This window comes from Crinia signifera, chromosome 1, assembly GCF_055691185.1.
Source record: "Crinia signifera chromosome 1, ASM5569118v1, whole genome shotgun sequence".
In the NCBI taxonomy this organism is placed as follows: Eukaryota; Metazoa; Chordata; class Amphibia; order Anura; family Myobatrachidae; genus Crinia; species Crinia signifera.
The window spans coordinates 461,086,961-461,114,805 of record NC_139217.1 but is presented as its reverse complement, the minus strand read 5'-3'; the positions used below and the strand labels follow the sequence as shown (position 1 = coordinate 461,114,805).

The window sequence follows — 27,845 nt, the reverse complement described above, 5'->3', positions numbered from 1 at the left end:
CGGGACACTGACGGCCACGGGAGGGATGCGGGAATGTCCCAAAAAAACAGGACGTTCCCGTGATAAGCGAGAGGTGGCTACCCCTGGTATAAGTGATATGAGGTGCAGTCTAATGGCCGTGAGGAGAAGCATCGGCCCACCTGCTCTGACTGGTGGGAAAGTAGACTGAAAGAGAATATTATACATGTGAGATGTCACGTTCATTTACATATAGAACCACCCTCATATAAGTTGATATATAAAATCTGATTGGTTGATATTAGCAAAGCTCCCGAGCGCCACCTACAGCGACCCCTGTGGCTGGAGGACCGAACTGCTGCCAGCTGCTAGTACTGAGTCAGCAGCGTGGCTGGCCCCGCCCACCGGAGCCGTCCGCCTCCAATCAGCGAGCGCCCTGTTGGCTCTGCAGGTTCTGCCCGCCTCCACTACGTCAGCATCGTCCAAGATGGCGGCGTCCATTCACCGGGAGCATCTTCTGCTGGCGCTGTGCTCGCTTCTCCTCGTCTGCTCTCTGCGCGGTGCACGGGCGGAGGAGGAGGAGCAGCAGCCAAAGCCGGCTCATCGCAGGTTCGAGTATAAGTACAGCTTCAAGGGGCCCTACCTGGTGCAAGCTGACGGCTCCGTCCCGTTCTGGACTCACACTGGCAGTAAGTATGGGGGCAGTGGTGATGGTCGTACCTCTAGGGGGGCACAGACCCGTTTTTGTGTCACTTTGATATACTCTGTCCCTCACACACACATATTCAACTGTCATTGTGACACTTGCTGGCGCCCTGACAGGACTTCTGGGACTTGTAGTTCCACAACAGCTGGTGAGGATACAGGAGGGGGCATTATAATCCCTCTATGGACAGTGGCATCAAACTCATGGCCCTCCAGCTGTTGTGGAACTACACTTCCCAGCATGCCCTGCCACAGTTTTAGCACTCCATTAAATAAAATCTGTGACAGGGCATGCTGGGACGTGTAGTTCCACATCAGCTGGAGGGCCATGAGTTTGACACCACTGCTCTGTGACGTCTGTCTAATTTACCTCCAACAAGGTCCCAGCACTTGTAAATTACTAAATCTAAATCCAATATTGCTTCTGCTTTTCCCACTTATCTCCAGTGTCTGTGACTGATCAGGTTGGAAAAACAGATGTGGGCATCTAAATTCCGCAGTATAGGAGGCCACACACGCACCGATGCGGGCGGTGCGATGCTGTACGATGGGGTGCGCGCTCCCGCGGCACCTCATCGTACAGTACAAAAAGTATGTGCTGCACATACTTTTTGTACTAGCCTTTTCTAGCATAGCATCGCATGCACATCGTATGCACAAGGCATACGATGCGATGCTATGTGTGCTAGTTAAGCCCACAACGCACGCTGGGATCGGTGCGTGTGTGGGCTGCATAAGGTTGCTCCTGCTTTTCCCACTTATCGGCTTAGGAATGATATACCAGTGGAGGGGGTGCTGGTGATCAGAAACCCAACCCTGGCATTATGGTATTGAGAATCCCAACAGGTGCTCCCAAAGCCATTTAACCTAGATACCAGATCCCTGAGAACGCTCAGCATGCAGCGCTGCATAGCTATGTGCTGCTGAGCGATCTATCAGGCCCAGTGTTCTCCGCTGAGAACACTGGCCCAGACTCCAGAGATTAACTAGATTTATCCAGTGTGCTGGATATTAATAGTCAGGGCGATATATCGTGTGCTAAAGCTGTGCCCCTACATACAGAGGGGTGTGGTACGGGACTCCTGACAGTCATTATCCTGATGTCGGGATCCCGACTGCCCGGAGTCAGACAGCATGGTGAGCGCAAAAAAGCCCCTTGCGGGCACGGTGGCTCGATACGCGAGCCACCTATTCTATTCTCCCTCTATGGGAGTCGTGGACCTCCACGAGGGAAAATAGCAGGTGGCCGTCGGGCACCCGGCTGTCAACGTTTTGACAGTCGGCATCCCGACGTCGGGTAAATGACTGTCGGGAACCCGTCCAGCACCCCATACAGAGTGATGTAGGTACATTTTTAAGCGATCTAGAGAGATCGCTTAGAAAAGGCCTTTAAATCGCTATGTGGGTAGGCCCCATTACTCTATCTAACCCTCCCTTCCAGCAGCCTAACCATAACCTTCCCCCTCCCTTTAGTTCCTATCCCCCCTTCCTGCAGCCTATCCCTAACCTTTCCCACCCTGCAGCCAAACCCCATGTCCCCCGTGCCTAAACCTAACCCCCCCCCCCCCCCACTTCCCCAGCCTGGCCCTAACCCACCCCAGCATACTTATGTTCCCAATGCATCCTGATCTGTGTCGATGTGCCGGTGTTTTAACGGTAGTCAGAATGCCGGCGTCGGTATACTGAACACCAGTCTCTTCACACACTGGGATGCTGCCTACATCACTGCTTATCAGTTATGCTCCCCATACACTAGGGCGATATTGCATGCGATCCTTCAATCTGGATGGCATCTGTGCGAATGGGTCCCCCGACACGATGCATGGGCCCGACAGTCGAATGTTGCATCAATGGATGCAACATAATATTTTCCAAATTGCAGGGGCGATTTTTAACCACATGCAATCGCTGGTATGCAATCAGTGGGCGGGGGAGCGTAGGGAGCTGTTTGGGGAGAGGCAGCTGGCAGAGTCCGTTGGAGTAGCGAAGTACTGTGAAGGAGCGCTAGCGGGTGTCAGCGGCATAATTTGAAAAAAAAACGTTTAAAACACTGGGTGGCCCTCTGATTGGCTGAGCTCTCTCAGCCAATCAGAGGGCAGTTCTGGTATTTGAATTTTTTTTTCGTCAAATGTCAGTGGTGCTGCCACCCGCTAGCGCTCCTACACAGCGCTATGCTACTCCGCTGCCTACCCTCTTCCAGTATCCGATGTGCCATAGTAGAGGGCATGCGACATCGGGTGCTGGAAGAGGGCACTTTTTGCATCATAAGATGCGATGGGACATCACACTTCGATGCATGGCCAGCATTACAGTGTTTGGGTCATTTTGACGTTTAATATGCTTTTAAAATCAATCAATCCCTGTTCATGTTGGTAAATTACAGGCGGACAGTGATCGCACTTCACCCAAGCTCTCTGGTTAGGCTGCTTCCTACATGCTTCCCACTCACAACATCTGGGTCTGCTTTGATTTTATTATAAGTTTGAAAGAAACTGCCTTTAAGCAAGTTATACCCCGTTCTCACTGCAGCCAAATTCCCGGGTCTAACATGTAGACCCGGGAATTTTCCTTTTAACACGGGATTTTTGGCAGTGTGAATGGGTCCCATACCCGGATCTCAGACACGGGTAAAACCCTTCTTTTTACCCGTGTCTGAGATCCGGGTATGCAGACACGGGTTGACCCGTTCACACTGCCGAAAAGCCTGTGTTAAAAGGCAAATTCACGGGTAGAACTTCTTCACCCGGGAATTTGCCTTGCAGTGAGAACGGGGGTCCAGCGCGGCAGTCCCCGGCATTTCAATGCCGGGGAAAAGCCGTGTATTTCTCACTCGCAGTGAGAACACGGTATTAGGCGGTTTTCCGGTTGTGAGCCGCTATCCCACTACCCTTAAACTCTTTGGTAAGGAATTAGTTATTTTTAGTGCAAAATGCTCCGGTCACATCCTGCCCCTGTTCAGCTTGTACAAGCAGGTGTAGACTATAATCATGCTATGCCTACACTTTCTGTTAATCTTCTGCTGTTCCAACTTGTTCCTCACTTGCTGCCACCTTGCTGAGCTAGTTTTTAAAAGGTTTATTAAGAGCACACTTAAAGATTGCAGTTGCCTTCAGGTTGGAAAAGCTTTTGTTTGCTGTGATGGCACTGCGGTAAAGAGTCAGGTTGACAGATATGAGACTGGGCCAGTTATGTACACTGTGTTTACCAGGAAAGTGCCGCTGGAGTGAGAACACAGTCTGTATTGACTTTATCTCTGCAGATCTTTCACTATAATCACTTGTGGACTTTGACGTCCACTCATAACTGTTTACGGGCCAGGTAGCTGTCTGCTCCTAGCTGAGCAGTACGCTGCCTAGTGTTTACACAGTAGCCCTTCGCTTGTAACACGGTCAGACTTGTGGCAGTAAGTAAATAGTTTGCTGCATTCTAACTGCAATTAATCTGCAGCGTGTCATTTATGAGTAGTTACATTCTTACATTTTGTTATTTAAATTGAGGATTTAAAAAAAAAAAAATTAGTTGCAGGAGTTCATCGCAGCACGGCCTAGCTCAACAGTACTGCGAACCGTACACATGCGCAGTCTAACGATAATCGCCCGCTGTGGTCCAATCAGGCCCATTGTATGGAGTACCAGGGACATGGAGGGTAAGCCCCACCATGCAGCACGTCTGTGATTCACTTTGAGGTTCCGGTATTGGGACTTTCTAAATTTGCTTAGAGAACATTAGATGAACACAGTAATCCCACAGTAATTTCTGGTTTGGAATCGATTTGTTTTGCAGTCTCTACAACAGTGGTGTCAAACTTATGGCCCTCCAGCTGTTGTGGAACTACACATCCCAGCATGCTCTGCCACAGTTTTAACAATCCATTATATAAAATCTCATTTCTGTGAGAAGGTACACTGATATAAATGTGACCAGAGAGTCACTATATACCACTGGCATGCAAATGGATGTAGAAGTCCTCCATTCACATGCCATTCGAACATACGTACAAATGGTGTGCCGGCATACCACCATTCGCGGGATGGGTTCTGGTTGAATTGCAAGGATGCGAATCAACCAGACTAACCCCCAGTCCTGTCCTTGTCTTTATGTTATGGCCCCTACACAGGGAGGGTAGGGGCCATAGTGCGTCCCTATTTCCCAGCGATTAATATTCGGCATGCTGAATATTAATCAGTCGGGGCCAGTGTACTCGCCGGAGATCCCTGGCAATTGCTCAGCACCCATCGCTGACACATCGTTGTGTGCTAAACTATCTAGCATTGCCCAGCAAAATTCCCTGTGTAGGCCCCTTAAGAATAGTCTTTAGTGGCATAGCCAGGTTACAGCATGACTACGACACGTAGTAGTTTCAGTACCCCCCCCCCACCACCCCCCTTCCTCTCCCATGACTGACAAATGTGCTAGTGCTGATGTGTCCCTGCAGGTGCTGCAGCTGTGACTGTGTCCTAATGTTTGGACTGTGTATCTTTGAACTGGCTCGATAAACAGAAAATAGACTCTACATGTGGTCTGTTACAGAAACCTGTAGAACTTGTTTTAACCAAGGACCCTGATTATTTTTTACATTTTTTTTTTTATTTTTTTTATTAGAAAAGCAAAAATTGTGATTAGCAGTCGGAATGAAGGTGCTATTATGACGTTGCCATTGGTTAGAGTTCTCATTTAAATTTTATACAATGTAGAACGGGCATAAGTGCTGAATTAAGAGTAAGGGGTAAATGTATGAAGCTCTGAGAAGTATCTCAGCCAATCAGCAGAAATATGTAACTTGACAGTTAAGAGCTGATTGGCTGGTGCATTACCACCTTGCACATAATGTTCTGATCGATACCACTTCTCCAAGCTTCGTACATTTACCCATAAATTACCATATTCTTGAAGAAAATTTTTTTTTTCAGAGCAATTATTTCTTTCATTTCAATAATACATTTTTATTAATGTGTGATTCTTTCACTACGGAAATATGTGCATTTTTTTTTTTTTTTTTTTTTCATCTGATACACCAAAAATGGATTATTGGTGGATGTGCAATGTGGGAAGGGTGTAAGATAAGTTGGCTTTCCAATGAACTACATTGTTATTTATGATAGAAGCATCCTCCTAGTCCCATCGAGCCTAGATGTTGATTTGACTGTTTGCATCCATTGATATTGGATCTATAGGCACCCACACACTGCTAGAAATCATACAGAAAACCAATCCTACATAGACCGTAACAGGGGCAGGCAGGTCAGCTGAGAAGTCTCTGCAAAGGAGAACATGTCCGTCACTAAATTCATTCACACATAACAATTTCCCATGTCGACAATGTCAAAGTTAACCTTTCAGGGTCGACCTGATTACTGTCATCCCTTTGATCCACTCCCCTCTGATTTATTAGTGATAAGTTGCGTCCTCTTGAGCATTGGCTCCACCCCCATCCAACATTTTTGATAATGAAACACGACTTTTGTTTTTAGGTGCAATTCCCAGCGCCGATCAAATCCGAATAACCACATCCTTGAAAAGTCAGAAAGGATCCGTCTGGACAAAGTCAGCCCCGAGCTTTGATAATTGGGAAGTGGAAGTGACGTTTCGGGTAACGGGACGGGGCAGGATCGGTGCTGATGGGCTGGTATGTATGCTGGCTGATTCTATATAGAGCAGGGCATCCCCTGACTGCTTCTAGTCTCTCCTGCACCTATAGCATTCATAGTGCGTATGTAATGCGCTCTGTTCTACACTCACAGGCTATATGGTTCACGTCAGTCCAAGGCCTGGACGGTGAGGTGTACGGCGCTGCAGACTTGTGGAACGGTGTCGGGATTTTCTTCGACTCATTTGACAACGATGGGAAGGTTTGTTTGCTTTGAATCTTGCACTTTGTTTGATTTTTTATCTTTTTTATGTTCCAAGGTACACACGGAGGCAGCCGTGGGTATTTATCTGCTACAGATTTCATTAGACCAGTTCATAGCAAATATCCTTTATACAGCGCTTACAAAGCTTAGTAATGCCTGGAATCTGGCGATGCCTTAAGGTGCCCACACACTTGAAAGATCTGCGATCATAAGATGTGCGCATAAATTAGCCTTCAAATCTTTTGCCTGTCCTGGACAACACATTTCAGGCAAGTGCACATCTTTACCAAAGATTTCTCTTAAGATCCCGTGTGCGATCCTATGGATCTTTTGTTAAATCTTCTGATCTTTCGTGCAGCACGTAAGATCAGAAGATTTAGCAAAAGATCCACGGGAGCACGCATCGGACCGAAAATTGGCCGATTTTTTTGATTATTTTTTTACCGATTATCGGTAAACATCGGACGGTATATCGTCCGATTTATCGGAAATCGTCCAATCAGCCAAAAAATCGTTCTAGTGTGTGGGCACCTTTACATTTACTTTACCAATTCATCTATAGGAGAGCTGTATCAAACCTTATAAAGTGGAGAGGTTTCCCATAGCAACCGGCTTCTGTCATTTATCTAGGTCATTCTATGAAATGACAGTTGGAGAACTTGCCCGTAGCAACCAACGTCTACTTTTCTTTTTCAAAGATTTGATGCATCAGTCTCTATGAGGAGAGACTGATCAGGGTTGAGTTCAATTGTGAGCAATGGTCAGAAATGATGTTCAGTTCTCCCTTATGCCGCATAGCAGCTAATTAGCCGTTTTCTCTACCGCGATGTATGCATCTGACCATTGTGGGGGCACGGAGCTGGGGATGCGATCTCTCAGCTGATCATAGTCACATCACCCAACCTACACAGGTTTACAAACCCAAAAACACAGATCCAGAAAATGTGGTGCTCTGTATGCAGAGGGCCATCTAGTGCCAAGATAAATACAAAGGCAAAAATGAGCAGCTTTCTCAGTGTCTTTGAGTTTGAAACCAGCGATTTACAGTACAAGACGATGCAGGAAAAGTACATGGTAAATAAACATTACTGCATCAGGAGACATGACACAGAAATAAGCACCAGGGTGGCTGAAACCGAGGGCTAGGTGCCGGCATATGGAGCAGAAGATAGTATAGTATGGAAAAGCACAAGAGGGCCTTGCTCGGGTGAAACAAGTTTAGCGAGCAATAAACTTCATAGACCCATCGTCCAATTTTGGATTACCGCTGAATGCGCAACTCCAGATACACATGGTATCAATTTTTTTTTTTTTAAATGGTACTTACCCATCTGGTGGCCTCATTTCCATGTATGTGGGAGGTGGTGACCAGGTTACATTACTAAACTCACTGCTGCTGCAGGAGTTCAGATCCTAACACTGGGACGGTAGACCCTGGTATGGAAGGTGAGTAATAACAGACATCGGGCGAGATGTATCAAGCTTCAAAAAGTGATAATAGGGAGAGTGATAAACAGCCAGCCAATCAGCTCCTACCTGTCAAACCCAGCCTGTAATATGGCAGGGAGGAGCTGATTGGCTGTCTGTTTATCACTCTCCATTTTATCACTTTTTGGAGCTAGATACATCTGGCCCTAATAAAGCTAAGTGAAAACTTCCATTTGCTTAATTAGTCCCCCGGACCGGCTGCCAGAGCGAGTCCTGCTGATCTTTCCTAAAAAAAAAAAAGATTCTAAGAAAAAAACAAAAAATCAGACTTGTTATCCAATTCAATAGCAAAACCTCATGGGTGCGGGGGAAAAAACCTTGCGCCCTCAATGGAATTCCCCCTGTTAGAATGAAATTGAGAACATGACACACGTGAGAGGTCTTGTTATCTTTTTAGTTTTAAATACGTTGTCATTTTTCAATGCTGTAATTTATTTTTATCTTTTTATTTAGAAAAACAATCCCACCATTCTGATTGTGGGGAATAATGGCAAACTGCACTATGACCACCAGAGGTAAGTGTATTGTCCTCTCTGCTTAAGTGCTTTGTGTTAGATCAGTGGTTCCCAACCTTTTTTCTCTCCCGTACCCCTTGATTAGGCTTTTCATTGATAAGTACCCCCTCCTCTCATTTTGAAATATGGACAGTACTTATCGGTATGCGGATCCGTATGCATGTCCTTATATTAAGGAGGAGCGGAGGAGTAGTATACAGCAAGGAATCGTGCCCTTCTGTGTCTAGACACTGGTTGTGTATTATCTCCAGGATTCCCGCTAACACCAGTAGGATTAATGCTGCTGCTTCCTCCACCTTTGTCAGTGCTGGGCAGATGACTGCTGATGTCTGAGGGCAGCATGGGAAGCTCCCAGTGGATTGCTGGTCAGGCATATGACACAACATGGTTTGTCTCCATGGCAATGGGTCTTCTTCAGCCATCAAAAGACCTTTTCATCATCCGCCATTACCAATATTATTTTCAAGTACCCCCAACTGGTCTGCAGAGTACCCCCAGGTTGGGAACCACTGTGTTAGATGAATGAAGCAGTAACAAGTGTGGCTATGTATAATTTTATAAATGCTTCAATGCTGATTGGTTGCCATGGGCAATGTCTTCACTTGCTCACTTTCTTTTTTCACTGCTTCATACGTCGTCGTTCATCCCCCCCCCCCCCCCCCTCTTTATTCTCAGCATTCCAATGAAAGATGTACTGTGGCTGCGATCTGACACAAAGCTGTGTTACAGTCCTCATATCATGCACAGTCAGAGGGGCTTCTATTCGTAGTGTTTGTCTTACTAATAGATGGCCTTTAGGGGTTAATCACTGAATTACTATTAGCCTGCCCCTGCTGTAGCCCCTTCCTCATTCCATACTCTAGTAGTGGTGCCTTTTTAGTGACTGTAGGGAGGCGCTCAGTAATGTCCGTCTGTGAAACCAGCTCTAACCAGCAGTATGGATCTACATATACGTTTGTGTATACTTCCCATCTGGAGTCCCATCGTGTGATCACCTGTAACGTGAATACAATGAGGCTGGTGTTTTAAATAAAAAAAGGTTCTTCTTGTAGATTCAATTCTAAAAGGACGACTAACAAATAAGATTGGCAGGAGTGTGCTGGGAGAGTACTGGGGAAGAGAAGTGAAACCATGGCCATTTTTTCTTTTTTAATATATGGACTGGTGAGCTAGGCAATATTTTTGTACATACCTCTGTTCAAATGAAGATGAGACCATTGCAGAGGTTCCATAACATATAGGTCCTGATGTATTGCGGTTGCGAGCTTGCGGGGGGCCGGCAGAACTTTTTAAAAGGGGCAGACATTTAGTGCATGGTTTTGCCCCTTTTAAAAAAATATATGTCATTATTTGTATTTGTGGCTTTGGGTTTGTGGTAAAAATAATGGTGTCTGTTAACCTTTTTGTCTTCAGCGATGGTTCAACGCTAGCGCTGTCCTCCTGCCAGAGAGACTTCCGTAACAAGCCATACCCCGTCCGGGCAAAGATTACGTACTATCAGAAGACTCTGACGGTAAGTGTGTGGCATTGGTGATAGCGGGGGCTACTGTTGGTATAGTTGGCACATCCTTTATGTTTCCGTTATTACGTCTAGGTGATGATTAACAATGGCTTCACACCTGACCGGGACGACTACGAGTTCTGCGCCAAAGTGAATAACATGGTTCTGCCCCAGCAAGGTTTCTTCGGGATATCTGCAGCCACTGGAGGACTCGCAGGTTAAAGTTTCCTCTATGTCACAGTTTGTCTGTAGACTCCGATTAGGGTCCTAGGTACCAACCACACCGCCCATTGGTCCCTCTGATTTGCCTGCAGTATAACTCCTGACTTTTTATTCCTTGGCATACCTTCCATCGTTGTGAATCCCCCAGGCGGGACCCTGCGCTTGCCGAAGGAGCACTCCTGGAATTTAGGGGCGTGGCCTACACATTACATAACTCCTACTCCTGTGATTAACACCCACCCCCCCCCCCCCATTTTGCCTGGCTAGCTTCTGTTGTGAGACTGGTAAACCACAGACTGATAGTTATTAGATGAAGAAAGGAGCAGGATCCCCCAGCAGCACAGAGTGTGTCAGGAGTGAAGCAATGTGTCAGCGAGGATGGGACTGGAAGCCACAGAATGAGAGTTACACAGATGAAGGAGCAGGGTCCCCCAGCAGCACAGAGTATATCAGGACATTATGTATTAGCGAGGACAGGGCGCAGACAGCATTATGTTGCGAGGAGAGGAAGGCGCAGAGTTGACTGCTATGACATTGAAATGATCGGAAGCTTGTATATGTACGTACGTCTGACATTGTGTCTTCCTATTACAGATGACCACGATGTGCTGTCTTTTCTCACTTTTCAACTGACTGAGCCTGGCAAAGATGAAGTGAGTAACTGGTCGCGATCATGAATATAGCCCTCAGTATATCTGTATATCCAGCTCCTCGTCTTCTGTGCCGCTACAGGTGTATGTACTAGTATGGCCAATGCGTGTAATGAAATGTGTATCTTGCCCTGTGTATCTTCCACATAAGCTTCTACAGCCAATGTAAATGGCAACGCTGTGTAAGGAACATTGCCTGCTGTTCCCTTCAGTTTTATGAATGTTTGACCATCTTATTAAGGGCACTGGGGCTCATTCATGATTAGTGCTGGAACGTGCAATTTCAGAGTGGCGCACCCACCACTGCTTTTTGCATAATGGTCGGTGTCTGCTTTTGGTGGATTTGTACGAAAAGATTACAAATTTTAAATTTGGGAACCAGTAAATAAGAATAACAGTTCCCTTGTATTCCAGCTTAGTTTGTCTTAAGCCTGCATTTGCGATTGCAGTTCAGGATGAAAAGCGACCATCGGTCGTCATGATGTTCACCTGCGACTGCAAGCCTTAGTTGGTGGCATGTCTCAGATCACCTAGCTGGTGCACAGCTGCAGTCATTACCAACTGTCACATGTCCCAGATCACCTAGCTGGTGCACAGCTGCAGTCATTACCAACTGTCACATGTCCCAGATCACCTAGCTGGTGCACAGCTGCAGTCATTACCAACAGTCACATGTCCCAGATCACCTAGCTGGTGCACAGCTGAGGTCATTACCAACTGTCACATGTCCCAGATCACCTAGCTGGTGCACAGCTGGTTGCTATGGGCAAAATCCTATCTTCCGTAGAACTCCCATCTTCGTAAATGTACCCACTTGACTACTTCCCACCAGTAGGGGGTTAGATTTTACTTTCTCCCAGCCACTGGCTTCTTTCCTTGCTAAAGTAATCGCTTTGCCACCTAAACAGGAGGCTGAGGTCCCCCAATGGCATTTGTACCGGTAACTAACTAAAACCTTCTTTTCATTCCAATTTAAATCATAAGTGATCACCTTAGCTGGTACGCTAATACATCTGCCATGCGCTTCCATCCACATTATTCTACCATCTGCAGACTAGAAACCACAATAAGAGCACGGACGTATGTTTTAGTTCTATCTAGGCCTAGACTGTCAGTTGTAATGCGCCAGTCGCTGCTCTGTGGCTGCTGTGTGTATACACACTACTTGCATTGTATGGGAATGTGACACGGATGTCTCTCAGCCCGCAGTAGATGGGGAGATTCCCAAGGAAGAAAAAGACAAGTACCAGGAGGAGTTTGACAACTTTCAGCAACAACTCGATAAGAGGAAAGATGACTACAATAAAGACCACCCAGAGCTGGCGGAACACCCAGGCATGTATTCACATAGCACTGTGCTGTACTAGCAATATATTCTGTGTATTCCCTGTGCTCTAGAATGGGGCGGAAGTGCTATACTGCATCCTATCCTAAGGTAGACCCGACATAGACATTACAGAAGTAGTCAATCACAGCTAAGACTGAACAAGACCGATGCTGTCAGATACGGGAGATTCAATTTAAACTATTTACTTGATTCCTATGTGGGATATTTAAAGGGTTACACAGACCGTTTTATTTGTGTCCCTCTGGAATTCATAAGGTTAGCGTCATTTAGCGTGCTTTGCAACTGTAGTGAATCGGGTGCGTTGGGGAGGGGCTGCCTCTTGAATGAGAGACTCGCGGATGTCGCATTGATATCTTGCCTTCGTATCTTTAATGCCTCTTTCTGATGGTTCCTCCTGTTGCATGCGGGTGCCTGATGTAATATAGGTGGATCACCGATAAAAGGTGTGGGTGTTCCAGGGGTGGGAGCTCACTGTAGTAACCAGGAGAATGCGGTAGAGGGGTATTATGTAATCTACCCTTCATACGTGGACAGGCCATTAATCCTTATATGTCCTCACCAGTTAGTATATCCACTTGCCATGACCGCTACAAAATTCTGCTCAGAGTCTCTGTAGTTTGGCCCTTTTTTTTTCTGTAGGTGCGGAAGCTCCATTTAAACCACATGGTTACTGTTTGTAATGAATGCTGCAATCACTTGCCCACAGCAACCAATCAGATTCTGTCTATCATTTATGGGCAACGTAACCTTTTTTTTTATTTTGAGTAAAGATACCCCTTAGTGTAACTTGGGGGCTGAGGTTGGGAAACTCTGCAGTAAGCGTTTGATTTCCGCTTTCAAGCATATTTGAGATGAGAAATTTGCTTGAGCTGAGCCAGTCTGTCCGGAAGCTCCATCGTTTGAGGCAGTAGGAGATCTCGCCCATACGTTCTGGCAGCGAACCAAGGGGGCAATTCACACTTACTCGCTCGGGTCCGAATTTGCTCCCCCGGCTGATGTTTGGTGTTTGTGAACGTCTTCGGCAAGTTTCACACTCGCCGGTGGAGTTAGCAACAGGATGGGCAGGAAAGGGGACCGACATGGGACCACCCAGCGTTCAGCACGGCGGCGTTTACCTGTTTCAGCAGGTCTAAATTGGGCCCCCAAGTTCCATTCATTGAGCTCCCGGGTGTATACACGTCCAGTAACCCCGCTCACCTGTAATCCTCTCTCCGTTATTTCCTTAGTGGACGACATGTTTGAGTCTGTAAACGACCGGGAGCTGCGGCAGATCTTTGAAGGCCAGAACCGCATCCACCTTGAGATCAAGCAGCTGAACAGACAGCTGGATATGATCCTGGACGAGCAGAGGAGATACGTGAACGCAGTGACTGATGAGATGGCCAAGAGGGGAGGTGGCGAGCAGGGCAGCCAGGTACAGCCCTCTTCCCTGTGTCTTCCCACTGATATACACAGAGTTCCGGAGTTCGCCTGTTTGTCTGTATGGAACATGGAACTTGTTAACGTTGGCTCCTTTACATACACAGCATAGTTTTATTGTGGCTTCCGGTTCCGGTCTGGATATTAAAATTAACCTAAGTTACTTCAGTTTGGTGGCAGATATTTATTTATTTGCTCCTGTTATGCTTTAGATCAGTGGTTCTCAACCTCTGTCCTCTAGTACCCCCAACAGTTCACATTTTCCGGGTCACCCGGCAGGTGCACTCATTACTCACTGACACATTTTAATAGATCCACAGGTGGAGCTAATAATTTCACTTCTGTGAGGAGACCTGGAAAACATGCACTGTTGCACTTGAGGACCAAGGTTGAGAACCACTGCTTTAGGGGGTTATCCTGTCCGCAGCGGGGCTTCACCACTGTTAATGGGTTCACCTGGGGCTACCCTATAAGCCCCGATGGCGGTGACACTTCTCCCCGATCCCCGCTGTTATTAGATATTATGCAAGCAAAGTATAATCCCCGATACACAGCCACTGGGACCTGTGATATCACATGGGACTGGAGACTTCTGGTAGATCTCCTCCCTGCTTCTGTCATTGAGAGTCTGGCTGTAACATTCTGCAAAGACCTGGGTTCTATAGTTCAGTCCGGTGTAGCGTATTAGCTTGTGTGTAATATCCGGTCCTTTCCTCCCCCAGGCTCCTGCACAGGAACTGGAGAAACTATTCAATAGTCAGAAGGAAGTCTTCAAGCAAGTTAGTGAAATGAGGTAAGAACATTCCCTTCCTACTTACGATGAATCCAGCTCCTACGCCGGAGCCGCCCTTTTTAGTGACTTCCATTCAGTGCCATCATTGAGGTATGAGGCACCGTGTAATAAATGGGGAGTGTGACTTTTACATCCTGACTGCTTCTGCTCAAAAAAAGGCTAATGGAGTAAGATTTACTGGGCAAGTGGGAGACCCAACAGTGTATATGGCCATCTCCTGTGTAACTCTGGCCAGTTCAGACTTGGACTGGTTTCTGTAGCTCTGAGTGCAATGCTAGGCGACTATCTTGCACAACAAATACAAGAAAACGGCCTGGTAGGAATATCGTTAGTAGGTAGCCATGTTTGTTTGGTATTGGGCCTGACTGAGACCTTATCGCTGATGTGCAATGTTGCAGTTGACTGCGTTTAGATAGCTGCTTGACAGACAGAAAAAAAATGCCTCATGCAAATCTGCCAATGAATTGCTAAACTATCACAGATCGCTGTCCACCTGCTAATCCGCACGCAATTCCCGAAGCATCAAATTATTATTTTTTTGGTACTTGTGTAGTTTCACGGCGCCACTAGATCGCATGCGATTTGCATCCGATATCGCATGCGTTTTACTATCCATTTCATCACCCCACTATCCAAGTGGGCATAGAGTTGTTTTTATATAGCGTGGCGAGCGGACACGGATGTTGTTTCGAAGCAACTGACGATATTGCATGCAATTCCATCAAATACATTCCGTGTCCCCTCGCTGCGCTCACCACGCTATATAAAATCAACTCTATGCCAACTTGGATGGTGGGGTAATGAAATGGATAGTAAAACGCACGCGATCTACTGGCGCCGTGGAACTACACAAGTACCTTTTTTTTTTTTTTTTCAGTCTTTGGAAACGTCAGTTATTTTGTCTAACTCTGCGACTGGCTGATCGAGGCCGGCGCTGATGTCAGAGACCCTCCCTAAAAACACCTAGGCACACCTGCATTTCTTTTCCTGACCATCCCACAAAATGGCCGCCCCCAAACGCCGACTTCCTGTCAGTCAACCTCCGTGAGCTTTGCGTTTACAATCCATACCCGAATTCTCTCTCCATTCGCACTCATGCATATGTTATGTGTACGGTGCTCATGCACAGTGCGCATTCTATGCATCGACAATTGCTAGATTAGCAATTTCGCTGATCAACAATCAACTCTGGATAAGGCCCATTCTGCAGTATGTGAATGACTACAGGACGCCTGCTGCAAATGGATTTGTTGCACCCAGTACAGGCTGGATATAGGCGCAGATACTGATGATCACTATATTGGCTATTTATGGAAATAGTGTGCAGCATAATCTTTAAATTGAGAGGCAACTTGCCAGGAGGCTCCCCAAGGACTTCCAAAATGGCAGTAACCTGACAAATGTGTGACATCACACACAAAGAAGGCAGGGCAGCATAGAACACCGGGAACGCTAGTTACAGCTTCAACAGATGCTTGAAAGGGGATGTGCTGTCTGGAAAAGCCTCCACTATGGGCTGCTTGGGGGCTATGTCATTTTGACCCTGTCGCCTATGCTTTTGGCTTTTTGTTCATTTTAAAGGCGTATCTTTCTCATTCAAAATAGATCAACAGACCTTTTTATCTGTCATATTTATGCTTTATTAATAATTTGTAAGGTGCCACATATGAATACACACATGTAATCTATTGAAGGCTGTGGGATAGTTTGACTGGGCATGGCAAGGATTCCAGAAATCGATAACACCATGGAAGAAGTCTTGGGTATGTTGGTGGGTGGAAAAGAAGGTACCTGAATGGGTCGCAGGTGTAATGTAGATCTAATAGGTTGAGACTGAGAGTATTTTGAGGTTGATGAAGTAAGAAGGGTGGTGTTGAGGTATGTGGGAGGGATTGTAAATTATTTGTGTGGTGGAAATGGGGAGCCAGTGTAAAGGTGGCCATACACACGCAGATTTAGCTTCAGATCTGGCTGGTTGGAACAAAAACATGGTTATGGATGAGAGCAAATGACAGTTGACCATTTGCTTGGAAATGCTGGATAACTGCCACCTGTCACTCATCCATAACCTTGTTTTTTGTTCCAACCAGCCAGATCTGAAGATAAATCTTACTAGTGTATGGGCACCTTAAGGGTTTCCAGAGTAGATCCATAAGATCGATCTACCTGCCATATAGAAGAAGGAGTAGAAGAGGCGAGAGGGGTACGAAACTGGAAAAGGTTGCAGTAGTCAAGGTGAGAGAAGAGAAAACTGGTTACGTCTTCTGGGCAGCATATTTTGGGTCCAGGAATTGGTGATGTATGGACCCGGATTGAGGTGTGCTGTGAAAGTACCACAGCTGAGTTGACCAACCTGGGGTATAAGAAGGGTTAAACCCGGGACAACCTCTGTAGAATGTGTGACCTGGATTTAGTGTGAAAGCGCTGCACCAACTTTGAGGAACCCCAGCATATACTGGGAAGGGTGAATGTCTAAGGAATGGGTTGATGCTTCGAAAACAAATGCCTAAAGAACTGTGTTGGGAAGGCCAATAGTCCAAAGGGTGTTTGGGACAAGGGTGTAGCAGAGAGGCCCAGGAGGACGGAGATGCAGGCCTTAGATGTAGATCATTGGGGTGGAACAGGGTTGTAGGGCCTGTCTCTATCCCTACACACCACTTCCATGTGGCAGTGTAATCTATAATACTCCCAGCTCGTCCGGTGTCCCCCCATTGGACAAGGCTGTATCTAAGTAGGTCAGCTGTGCTCAGGGAAGATTATGATAGTTTTGTTTTGCCGGCCAGCTTTTGCTTTTTTAATATTCTTTCCAAATCTTTATTCCAAGTCAGCAAATTAGATTTACCAGTTAAAGTCTCAAGCTTTGGCCCTGTTTAATATTTACTTAAACTCTGCTTAATATGCTGGGTCCGGATTAGAGCGGAGTTCCCGGGCGTTCTTGGAGAAATGAGCAGCTTCTTCAGCGCTTGTTGTTGCTCATATTCATCTTCCAGGGGAGAATTATTTAAGTCATTTCCTTGCGCGGATTTGTGGATTTCTGATTAGGAACGTCCTGTTTTCATGTGTTGCTTAAGATTTAATAATAGCCGTTAATATCTAATATGCTTCTCTGAGGATTTGTGCTTTATGATTAAATCCTGGCGTGAAGCCTAATATTGCTTTCAGAGATGTCTCCTAAGCCTTTTCTGGTCCTTGTTTCCGATTTATTTTTATTTTTTGCCAAAATACAAGATGCGAGGTTTGGCTTTTGATGCATAAGAGACTTTATATGGACACTTATGTGAGAACCGGGGCGACTCGTGTAAATTAATAAAACGGGCAGTGTGGGGGCAGCATGTACCTAAGGGAGTTCCTAATAAGGGTTGGGTGGCCCGGCCAGTTTCCATAATGGGGGGCCGTGTGGCCCAGTCAGCATAAGTCGAGACATGCCCAGTATTTTCAAAACTTGTATTTAATCACTTAAATTCCAAAAGACATTTTAATGTACCTCCCCCCCAAATGAAGGCTGATTAATTCACCTGTGCACGATTAAATCAATCCAGAAAATGTGACCTGTTTTGTGTTAAGTAGTTAAGAACCCCTGATCTAAAGATTTCTATTTGCAGAGAAACACTTGCCTGGTTCTGATTAAATTGGGTTGGATAGCAACATTGGTGCAGTGGTTAGCATTGCTGCCTCACGGCACGAGTTCTTGGTAGCTTCCCTAACTGGGTGGTATATTCTCCCCTTGCTTGCGTGGGTTTCGTCCAGGTACATTCGTCCAATGTATATTTGGGGTGTGGGAGTTTCCTCCCACACCCCAAATATACATTGGTAAATTATTTGTCTTTATACATGTAGCCATAATACGCCATAAGGTGTGAGGTGCCTGGCGTGAGGTTTCTTTTAATGCTGAAAATGCGTCTTCGTTACAACGCGATGCATCTAGGACACACTAGGTGACTGTGCTGATTAATGTGATAGAACACTTGTATATGTGTGACTGAGTCTCTAAAGAGCGGAACAGAAGTACTAGATTGTAGTGTGCGATGGAGTCTGAAAGCGGAGCAGAACAGAAGTAGTACTATATTGTATAATGTGTGACTGTAGTACTTCTGTTCTGCTCTGTATAGGCTCATTGTATAATGTGTGACTTAGTCTCTACGGAGCAGAGCAGAAGTACTACATTGTATTGTGTGTTGTGTGTGTGACTGAGTCTTTACAGAGCTGTTCAGAAGTACTATATTGTATAATGTGTGACTGTAGTACTTCTGTTCTGCTCTGTATAGACTCATTGTATAATGTGTGACTGAGTCTCTACAGAGCAGAAGTTCTACATTGTATAGTGTGTGACTGAGTCTTTACAGAGCTGTACAGAAGTACTACATTGTATAATGTGTGACTGTAGTACTTCTGTTCTGCTCTGTATAGACTCATTGTATAATGTGTGACCGAGTCTCTACAGAGCAGAAGTGCTATATTGTATAGTGTGTGTGTGTGTGTGTGTGTGTGACTGAGTCTTTACAGAGCTGTTCAGAAGTACTATATTGTATAATGTGTGACTGTAGTACTTCTGTTCTGCTCTGTATAGACTCATTGTATAATGTGTGACTGAGTCTCTACGGAGCAGAAGTGCTATATTGTATAGTGTGTGACGAGTCTTTACAGCGCTGTACAGAAGTACTAAATTGAAGCAATATGTATATTGGTGTGCGACTGAGTCTATGAATCCTGTACTAGTGTCCTGTATCCCATTACTCAGCAGTGTCTCCTCATGCTTCCTAGTCATAGCAACGAAGACCTTTTCGACAAAAAAAAAAAGACGCTCCACGCTAGAGTCTCACGCGACCTTTGTGTTGCATTCTGATGCTATATGCATAGTACGCTGTGGGCCTGACCAGATGTGGTAGTGCGATCACTGCTGCATAGGGACCCCCATTGTTCCCTCATATCCTCTGTCTGATGCTGTAGTACAGCTGATATATCCGTATCACCGTACAGGCGGCTGCCCACCCTAAGCAAGTCTCCTGAGAGGTGATGTGTGGCGCAAAAAGGGCCCCTGTACAAAGTCACATCTGTAGGTCTTTATATTCCGGATGTATTTACAGGCCATAATTGCCACCCCCTAGTAGTAAACTTGTGATCACACCTAGGTGGCCCCCATATCCTATAGAAGAGAGAGAGAGAGAGAGTGTGTGTGTGTGTGTGTGTGTGTGTGTGTGTGTGTGCGTGCGTGCGCGCTGTGTTCTGCTCTCACAGTACATAGTTGGTTGGTAACAGCACGGAAGCTCCTGCACGTCGCATCTCCTGCATATGGTTTGTTGTCTGCTTCGCCCGCTTAGAAACACGGACCATCTGCAATTTGTGACGTCCCCGTGCTGTTTATTACAGAGAATAAGCTCCTCAGGACTAAATTCCGTTACTGCGTCCACTGTCCCATTGTGTCTTTTGCCAGAAGTAGAAAAGGGATTAAAAATGCACATGATAAATATTCCCCCTTACAGACCTTAATCTTCTTTGCATCAGCAGAAGGAGAGCCCCAGAACCGTGCGGCTGAGTCCTACAAGCATATTGATTAAGCAGTGTGCCCGTGTGCGCTTATCTTATCACGTTACAGATCCGCTACCTAAACACCCGCTAGATTTGTAATTAGATTTTTCTATTGTAACAGCACGGATAACAAAAAAACCCAGAGGCTGGAGTATTTGCAGCGACTGCCAAGGCACATATGCGAAATGAGTTTCTCTTATGGTAAATGTAATCTTGGGCCTCAGCCCTAAATCTTTCCTTATCCTTAAGCCTCTTCCTTTTCTTGCACAACTGTATTAATTCCTTTTTTGGAAAGCTTTGCGTTTCTGGATGGGGTATGACACTCCCTTTGTATAATAAACAAGGCAAACTAGTTCTGTTTATTCATTTATTTTTCAAGTAGGACAAACTCTCTCTATACGATCCGCATTTCTCCCTTGCAAACGATCTAGCACACACTGAACAATAGCATTCAGTGATGTCACCTGGCAGAACATGTTGTCGTAGAAGATCTAGGCAGATGTGAATACATGTTCAGGTGGGTTCTGGGATAAACGATTGACCATATTTAGGTCAACAATAGTGGTAAACGGCATCTAGTTAGATGCCTAATTTTGGTACGTCACTGCACTGTATAGTTAGACAGTGACGGGAGATCGACACCTGTGATTGGTCGGCGGGAAGGTGTTCGATAGTAGCACGGTTGACATGAGTTTTTCATGGTTTTCAAGGCTCGCAGCTTCGGGCATGGTGCACTGTTACGCATGGCACTATATTATAATCTAACTCTATGTCCACTTGGATAGTAAAGTATGAACCAAGTGGACCTGCACCAAAAAAACTCTGAAAAACTTGTGTCAAACTTGTTACTGTCAAACACGTTCCCGTCTAGCTATACGCCTTCGACCACTAGTGGTAGACCAAGGAATTGTCGCCCTAAACATGATCGGTCCGCTGTCCAAATACGATTTAGATGACGGGGGGGGGGGGGGGGGGTTGGTTAAGACTAATGGTAGGTACACACTAGATCAGGGGTCCTCAAACTATTTTGCTCTGATATGCCATAACCCATCACATCACACGTGTAGTCAGCAGACAGCACATACATGGCAGCATTGTGGGGGCACAGAGTGATGGGATGAGTCTACTGTACCATAACCCATCACATCACACGTGTAGTCAGCAGGCAGCACATACATGGCAGCATTGTGGGGGCACAGAGTGATGGGAGGAGTCTAATATACCATAACCCATCACATCACATGTGTAGTCAGCAGACAGCACATACATGGCAGCATTGTGGGGGCACAGAGTGATGGGAGGAGTCTGATATACCATAACCCATCACATCACACGTGTAGTCAGCAGACAGCACATACATGGCAGCATTGTGGAGGCACAAAACGATGTGAGGAATCTAATATACCATAACCTATCATGTCACCTGTGTAGTCAGCAGACAGCGCATACATGGCAGCATTGTGGAGGCACAGAGTGATGGGAGGAGTCTGATATACCATAACCCATCACATCACATGTGTAGTCAGCAGACAGCACATACATGGCAGCATTGTGGGGGCACAGAGTGATTAGAGGAGTCTAATATGCCATAACCCATCACATCACACGTGTAGTCAGCAGACAGCACATACATGGCAGCATTGTGGGGGCACAGAGTGATTAGAGGAGTCTAATATACCTTAACCCATCACATCACACGTGTAGTCAGCGGACAGCACATACATGGCAGCATTGTGAAGGCACAGAGTGATGGGAGGAGTCTAATATACCATAACCCATCACATCACACGTGTAGTCAGCAGACAGCACATATACGGCAGCATTGTGGAGGCAGAGAGTGATGGGAGGAGTCTGATATTCCATAACCCATCACATCACACGTGTAGTCAGCGGACAGCACATACATGGCAGCATTGTGGAGGCAGAGAGTGATGGGAGGAGTCGGATATTCCATAACCATCACATCACACGTGTAGTCAGCAGACAGCTTTGAAAACCCATGCAGTCCCTGTTACCTGCGTGGGGTGTCTCTGTCTGCTGTGGTGTTTCTAGCACAGGTCTGGATAGCATATCAGTGCTGATATACAGACCACACTGCTAGAAGCACCACAGCAGACAGCGACACCCCAGGCAGGGAAGGGGAACTGCATGAGTTTTCAAAGATGGCGGGTGCTAGCATGAACTCTGCGCATAGTGTGTACCCAGCTGTCATTTGCCAAACGCATCCTTCTAAAATTACAGCTTGAAGCTGATTGGCTGGTACTTTATCTCTCTTGAAGGCTTATACATCTGGTGCAAAAATGTTTAAATGCCATAGACTATTGAATCAGTGGTCTCTGTTGTATTGGCTGCATTTCTGATGGCGCTGATCTCTTGAGGTTTCAAAGCCTCATCAAACAGAGATGAACAATAAGGAAACCAAAAGACCGATCTACAGAAGATGTTGAGGGGGAGATGTATTAAAAAAAAAAAAACATCTTTCGTTCTTTAAATATGCGTTCCTGCTTCTCTGCAAAATTGCAGACAAGTTCACTTTAGCCACAAGATCTCCATTCGATTACATTTCCCGGGTACCAAGAACCAGTCCTTGAGGCCTCAGGTTGTCGGGATTCCATTGTTGCCATATCTAGTGATTTTGGGATTCTGGTGCTGGGATTTTGACTGCCGTCATGCTGACCACATTCCCCCTTTTGTACTGGTTAATTTTTCTGTCAATCAAATTTGGTGATTCCGGTCCCCCAACTGAATGCCAAGCAATTTTTCAAGCAATTTGGCCTTATTGGACATCAGACAATGTTGCAAATATGGGTCCCTCTTCCGATTTTTATTTATCGTAGGGTTTAAAGATCTTACCTGGTTAATACACTAAAAGTATTTTTACAGTGTCTCTCTGGAATGTTTCCCTCAAAAAACCAAGGACTGTTCCTCCCTCTGCATGCTGCGGTTTGGTGATTGTTTTCCCGCTGTCCCTGCTTTCTGATCGAGTTTTGCATGTGTTTATTAAAAGAAGCAGGCGACCTACAGCTTCCCACTAACTCCTCTGTCTTTGAGAGCCATGAACCTGGTTTGGTAGATCCTCTAGCTCCAGGGTGGCCAAACTGGTCCTTGAGAGCTACCAACAGTCCATGTTTTCCAGGCAACCTGTAGAAAGTGTCAGTTAGGAATGAATACAGCACATGTTTGAAATGTGACCGTAATGACTACACCTGTGCCCCATCTAGGGGGTCTGCAATACGTGAACTGTTGGTAGATTTCAAGGACTGGTTTGGCCAGCCCAGCTCTAGCTTGCTTCATGCAAAACTCTCGTTGGGTGACCTGGTCATTCATTCATTCACGTGACTTCCACTTTCCTCCTCTCTGAGCCAGTGCTCCTCAATCCAGTCCTGGTTACCCATTACCAGCATGCTATCCAGTTGTCCTTTTAGGAGACAGGGGAGATAAGATGGGTCTTTGTGTAATGAATACATCTATCTGTAAAGGGTGCAGGACCTCTGTTGGGGCTGCTAGGTGACCTTGCATCTTAGTCCTATCTACCCAACCTACTAAGCGTATATAACAGAATTATCATACCTCTGATAAATCCTTTTCATTGGGACTGCAGAGGGAACACAGAATGGTCATTGCTGTACAGCGGTCAGAGTGCAATGAATTAGGAAAAATTAAATGTAAGCAATTTAAAGGTTTTTAGACATTGTGGAGACCCTATATTGGACCCCTGTGCTGTATAGAATGCTGCCTATATATGGGTTAATGGCCCCTCTTTCTTGTTGCTCAGGAACTCGATGAGCGAGACGCTACGCCTGGTATCTGGGAATCAGCACTTGGGCTCCGCCGGCTACGAGACCACACAACACTTCAATGACATCAAAGAACATCTTCACGTGGTGAAGAGGGACATCGAGCATCTGGTGCAGAAGAACCTGGTAACCACCTGACTGCTCAGTGCCCTGCAGATAAGATACAGATGACTTCTAGAACATGCAGTAGCAAGCATTTCCCAGGCTTAGAACTTGCTTATTGTGCAGAATGTGAAGATATATATAATAGAACATCTTCAGCTGAATGTATTGTAAAATGGAAAAATTACTTATTTTAAATCCATTGGTTAGATTGTAATGCCACCCCAGGGGCGGAGGCAGTGCGAGTTGCTTTCCAAACTCAGATGTGTTGTTTTTTTTGTTTTTGTTTTTTGTTTTTTTTTTTTTTGTTTTTTTTTTCAAAGGGGCAATACCTTACAAGGAAAAATGCCTCTCACGGGGGAATCCAATTAACCCTCAAAAGTCTGGCGAATCCCTGCTCAGCGTATGAAAAAAAAAAACCCTGAAAGCAGCCTTTTTTTTCTATGACGAGTTAGTGTGCGATACGAAATCTAAATGATTACTTGAAGCCCAAATGAATGGTTCTATACTGTAGACTCCTCTCTGAGCCGCCACCACCACCACCTGTATTTACTACATTCTCTTGGTGCTGATCAAACACTTTGATTTTATTTTAGCCACATGAAAAACAGAAATGTCCAGAAGTCCCGGTCACTTCCTGTCTGTCTACAACGCATTTCTTTATCATTGTAGCCGTGCAGAGCATATTTTTTATCGGTTACATGATGTACAGGTGAGTAATGCCGCAATCTTTCACCACTCAGAGGAGGGGGGAGGGGATTTTGTTCTAATGGTGAGGATGGTCTGTTCAATGTGGAGGGGAGTATTCTATTTTAGATGGTGAAGATGCGATGGGGTTTTTTTTGTTTGTTTTTTTTAGGTGGGGAGCATGGTCAGAGCAATTGGGGGTGTTGTATTCTAGATGGGGAGGATGGTCTGAGCAATGGGGTGGGGGGTTATTGTATTCTACGTTGTGAGAACGGTTGGAAGAATAGGGGGTATTGTATTTTAGATAGTAATAAAACAAAAATTATCCTTAAAAAAAGTAGTTGTTGCTTTATTAGTGTTTAGGGAACTAATATTTATTTTATTTATATGAATTCTCATGTTTCTAGGTCTTCTTCTTCTTCTTCTTCTTTTTTTTTTTTTTTTTTTTTTTTTTTAGAATGTTAAAACTTTTGGGAATGGTTCATTCCTGCTTAACCTCAGCAAGTGCTGCTGTGGTACTTTTTATGGGATTGCAGGCAGTCAGGGGGAGTGTTAGGTTTAGGCACTAGAGGGAGATGTAGAGTTGGCTGGTGGGGGGGGGGGTATAGGATGCAGTGTATCACTAATGGAGGGGGGGTTGGGGTTAGGGTGCAGGGAGGGAGGCAAGTATACTGTCCAGACTCCTGTCGGCATTCCCTTTATTGGAATGCTGACATTGGGATCTGAAACGAGCTGTATTCCTTTTACCCCTGCTATACACAGTATGGCTTCTGCACAGATATTTCAATGTCTTACATTCCTATAGTATTACTGTATGTGTTATATTTATAATGACACTGTACTGACCGTCTGTTTTGGGTTTTGTTTTTTAGAAGTCAGCAAGAAGCAGCAGCTAAAAAGTTCTTTTGATGATACTTGAGCTCAGCGGAATCCCCCCAGTACGCCTGGAGTATGTTTGTACCAGAGGGACTTTTAAGTATGGCTTGGCTAGAATAAATTATTGAATTCCTGGGAAATGAGGACTTTTGGTCATGTACGGTTATACAGATGAGGACGAGACAAAGAGCGATTTTCATATTGTCTGTTTTTTTTTTTAAGAGAAATTCCCTAAGCCAGACCCACACCTGGTTACGTTCACATTTGTTTGCTTTCTCTACATAAGCTCTCGTTATTAGGGACACTTTGAGGAGGCCTGTTCCACACCCATTGGCTTTCTGGGTGTCCTTCCTGAATTAATCTGCCGGATCTCTTGATTTTGTGATAACATTTTGGATGTAAAAAAAACCCACTGAAGGATGTTTAATATTCCAGTATTACTAAAGGGAAGACCTTTATATAAAGCGTTCCTCAGATGACCTTTACTTGTTGGCTTCTCTGCGCCCTTCTGCAACTTTAACTTTTCTCGTAGATTATGTCTATATGCTATTGGGCAAGCTGCTTACACCTGTCCTGGGACCTAATACCGCTACCTGGTGACCTAGAGGTGTAACTAAAGCAAAAATTGAGAGAACAAATATATGTATTTAGTAAAAGTTGTCTGAGGGCGCGCAAAAACCAATAGGTCGGTTATCTCTATGGAAGACCACTTTTACCGATGTGGTATATACGGCACAATTCTGCGGTAAGCTGTCACCCTACGGCAATTTTATATCACACTTGTACATGTCGGACTAATAAAAGCTAATTTCTAGAATACATTTGTTCCTAAGAACCTTGTTGTGTCGGAGGCACCTCTGGAACCTTAACAATGTGAACTGTATATAGTGAAAACCTTGTCAAGTATTCTATGTCTGATTTAGGTGGACCTTGATACTATAGACACATAAGGCAAAGCTAGCACAGATACCAGCACAATCCCTAGCAAATTAGGGCTTCAGGTACTGTTATGCATTTGAATGTGATCATAGAGAATAATACAGTGTGCTACATATTTTTGTCCCTTTTTTTATTATAAATTTGTCTGATGCCTGGACATTTTTGTACGTATTCGTGCTAGAAATACAAACTCGCGTCTCCAAAGTCGGTCATCAACACATTGTACTGGGTACACCGGAGCAGCTGTGGGCTGTTCTCTACACTGCGTTTTACTGTAACAGCTTAGAACATCTTCTCTGTTGGGTACATTGTTCTCCGTCATTCTGAGAGTCCTTTGCTTTGTTAGTTTCTGCCCTCACACTCGCTGCTTTACGTGTCCGCTGGTTCTTTCATCGAGTAACCATTGTGCAATCAGACATGCTGAAAGTTTTAGTCCTATAACTTCGGAAGATCGGTCACTGGAGATTTGTGCAGTGTCTGCATGCACCTCCCTGGATATCGAAGCTGTGTCGGGCAGGAAAGTTTGTGGCAGCGGTTTGGATCCTTGTGACCTCCTCTGAATCTGTCGGCAATTCACGTCCTGCGTGCCACAGCTGGGCTGCATCCGTAGTACTTCTTAGTACCGAAGTTTGGTTCAAATTGCTGCCTGCAGAAGCGTCTCCTTTAGAAACCCGTGTCTCTTTAACCATTTTGCTGCCTTAATATACGTTTCAGCTGCAGAACATGCATTTTAGGAATCAAACTCGACAACCATTTGTATCTCTGATCGTTTCCCCGCCCCCTCACTGGAATCCCTGTTGTATACATACAAACAATCTTGATCGGCGATATCCGGAAGGTTTATACTTCGTCACTTCCTTGTACTGTCTCCTGGCCACAGTTTTTAAAAAACTCAGAAGTCATCTAATGGTGGCCACTGGTGAGCAATCTGCGCAACTTACATTTTGTAATCCTGTTTCGTCTCACTGCTTATTTGCCAGATATGACTTCTGTTAGCCAACGGTTGACTGCATTTGGACTGTATAAAAATGAATGTTTGAAACCAATACTGCCAAAAAAAAAAAACAGTATTTCATATAATAGATGCAATATATTTTTTATTTGTTTGAAATGTTTAATTGGAAATCTGTAATTTTAGATGATTTTCCTGCTTGTGAATGTCTGGCATAGAAAAAAAAATGCAACCAGTGTTATAGAGCTGTCCACCATCGTCGTCCAATTTATTGCCGTGAAGAAGGCAATATCGTTTCTAACTGATAATAAATTTGAATAAAAATTTGTTTCTGGGTTTAAATGTCGAACATACGAAATGTGATTTACTTGTATGAACCGTGGTAGAATCCAGAAGATGGTACTAATGGAATGTATAGGACCCTGTGCCAGTTTCGTTAATGTACTGGATAATTCACTGTAGCAGCCCAATTTTGTATTTGTCAAGTATTCTGTATTAAATTAGATTTATAATTT

The 27,845-nt window shown here is 45.1% G+C and overlaps 1 protein-coding gene across 1 annotated transcript; it reads left to right on the top strand.

Moving 5' to 3' along the window:
- The first annotated feature begins 414 nt into the window (after positions 1 to 414).
- On the top strand, positions 415 to 27,845 carry LMAN1 (lectin, mannose binding 1). Its single transcript, XM_083155276.1, has 13 exons — positions 415 to 647; positions 6,135 to 6,289; positions 6,405 to 6,512; positions 8,457 to 8,518; positions 9,932 to 10,031; positions 10,113 to 10,236; positions 10,836 to 10,894; positions 12,094 to 12,226; positions 13,466 to 13,653; positions 14,381 to 14,451; positions 23,753 to 23,900; positions 24,473 to 24,588; positions 25,436 to 27,845. The coding sequence occupies exons 1-13, from the start codon at positions 446 to 448 to the stop codon at positions 25,470 to 25,472; spliced, it is 1,503 nt and encodes a 500-aa protein (XP_083011402.1). The 5' UTR covers positions 415 to 445; the 3' UTR covers positions 25,473 to 27,845.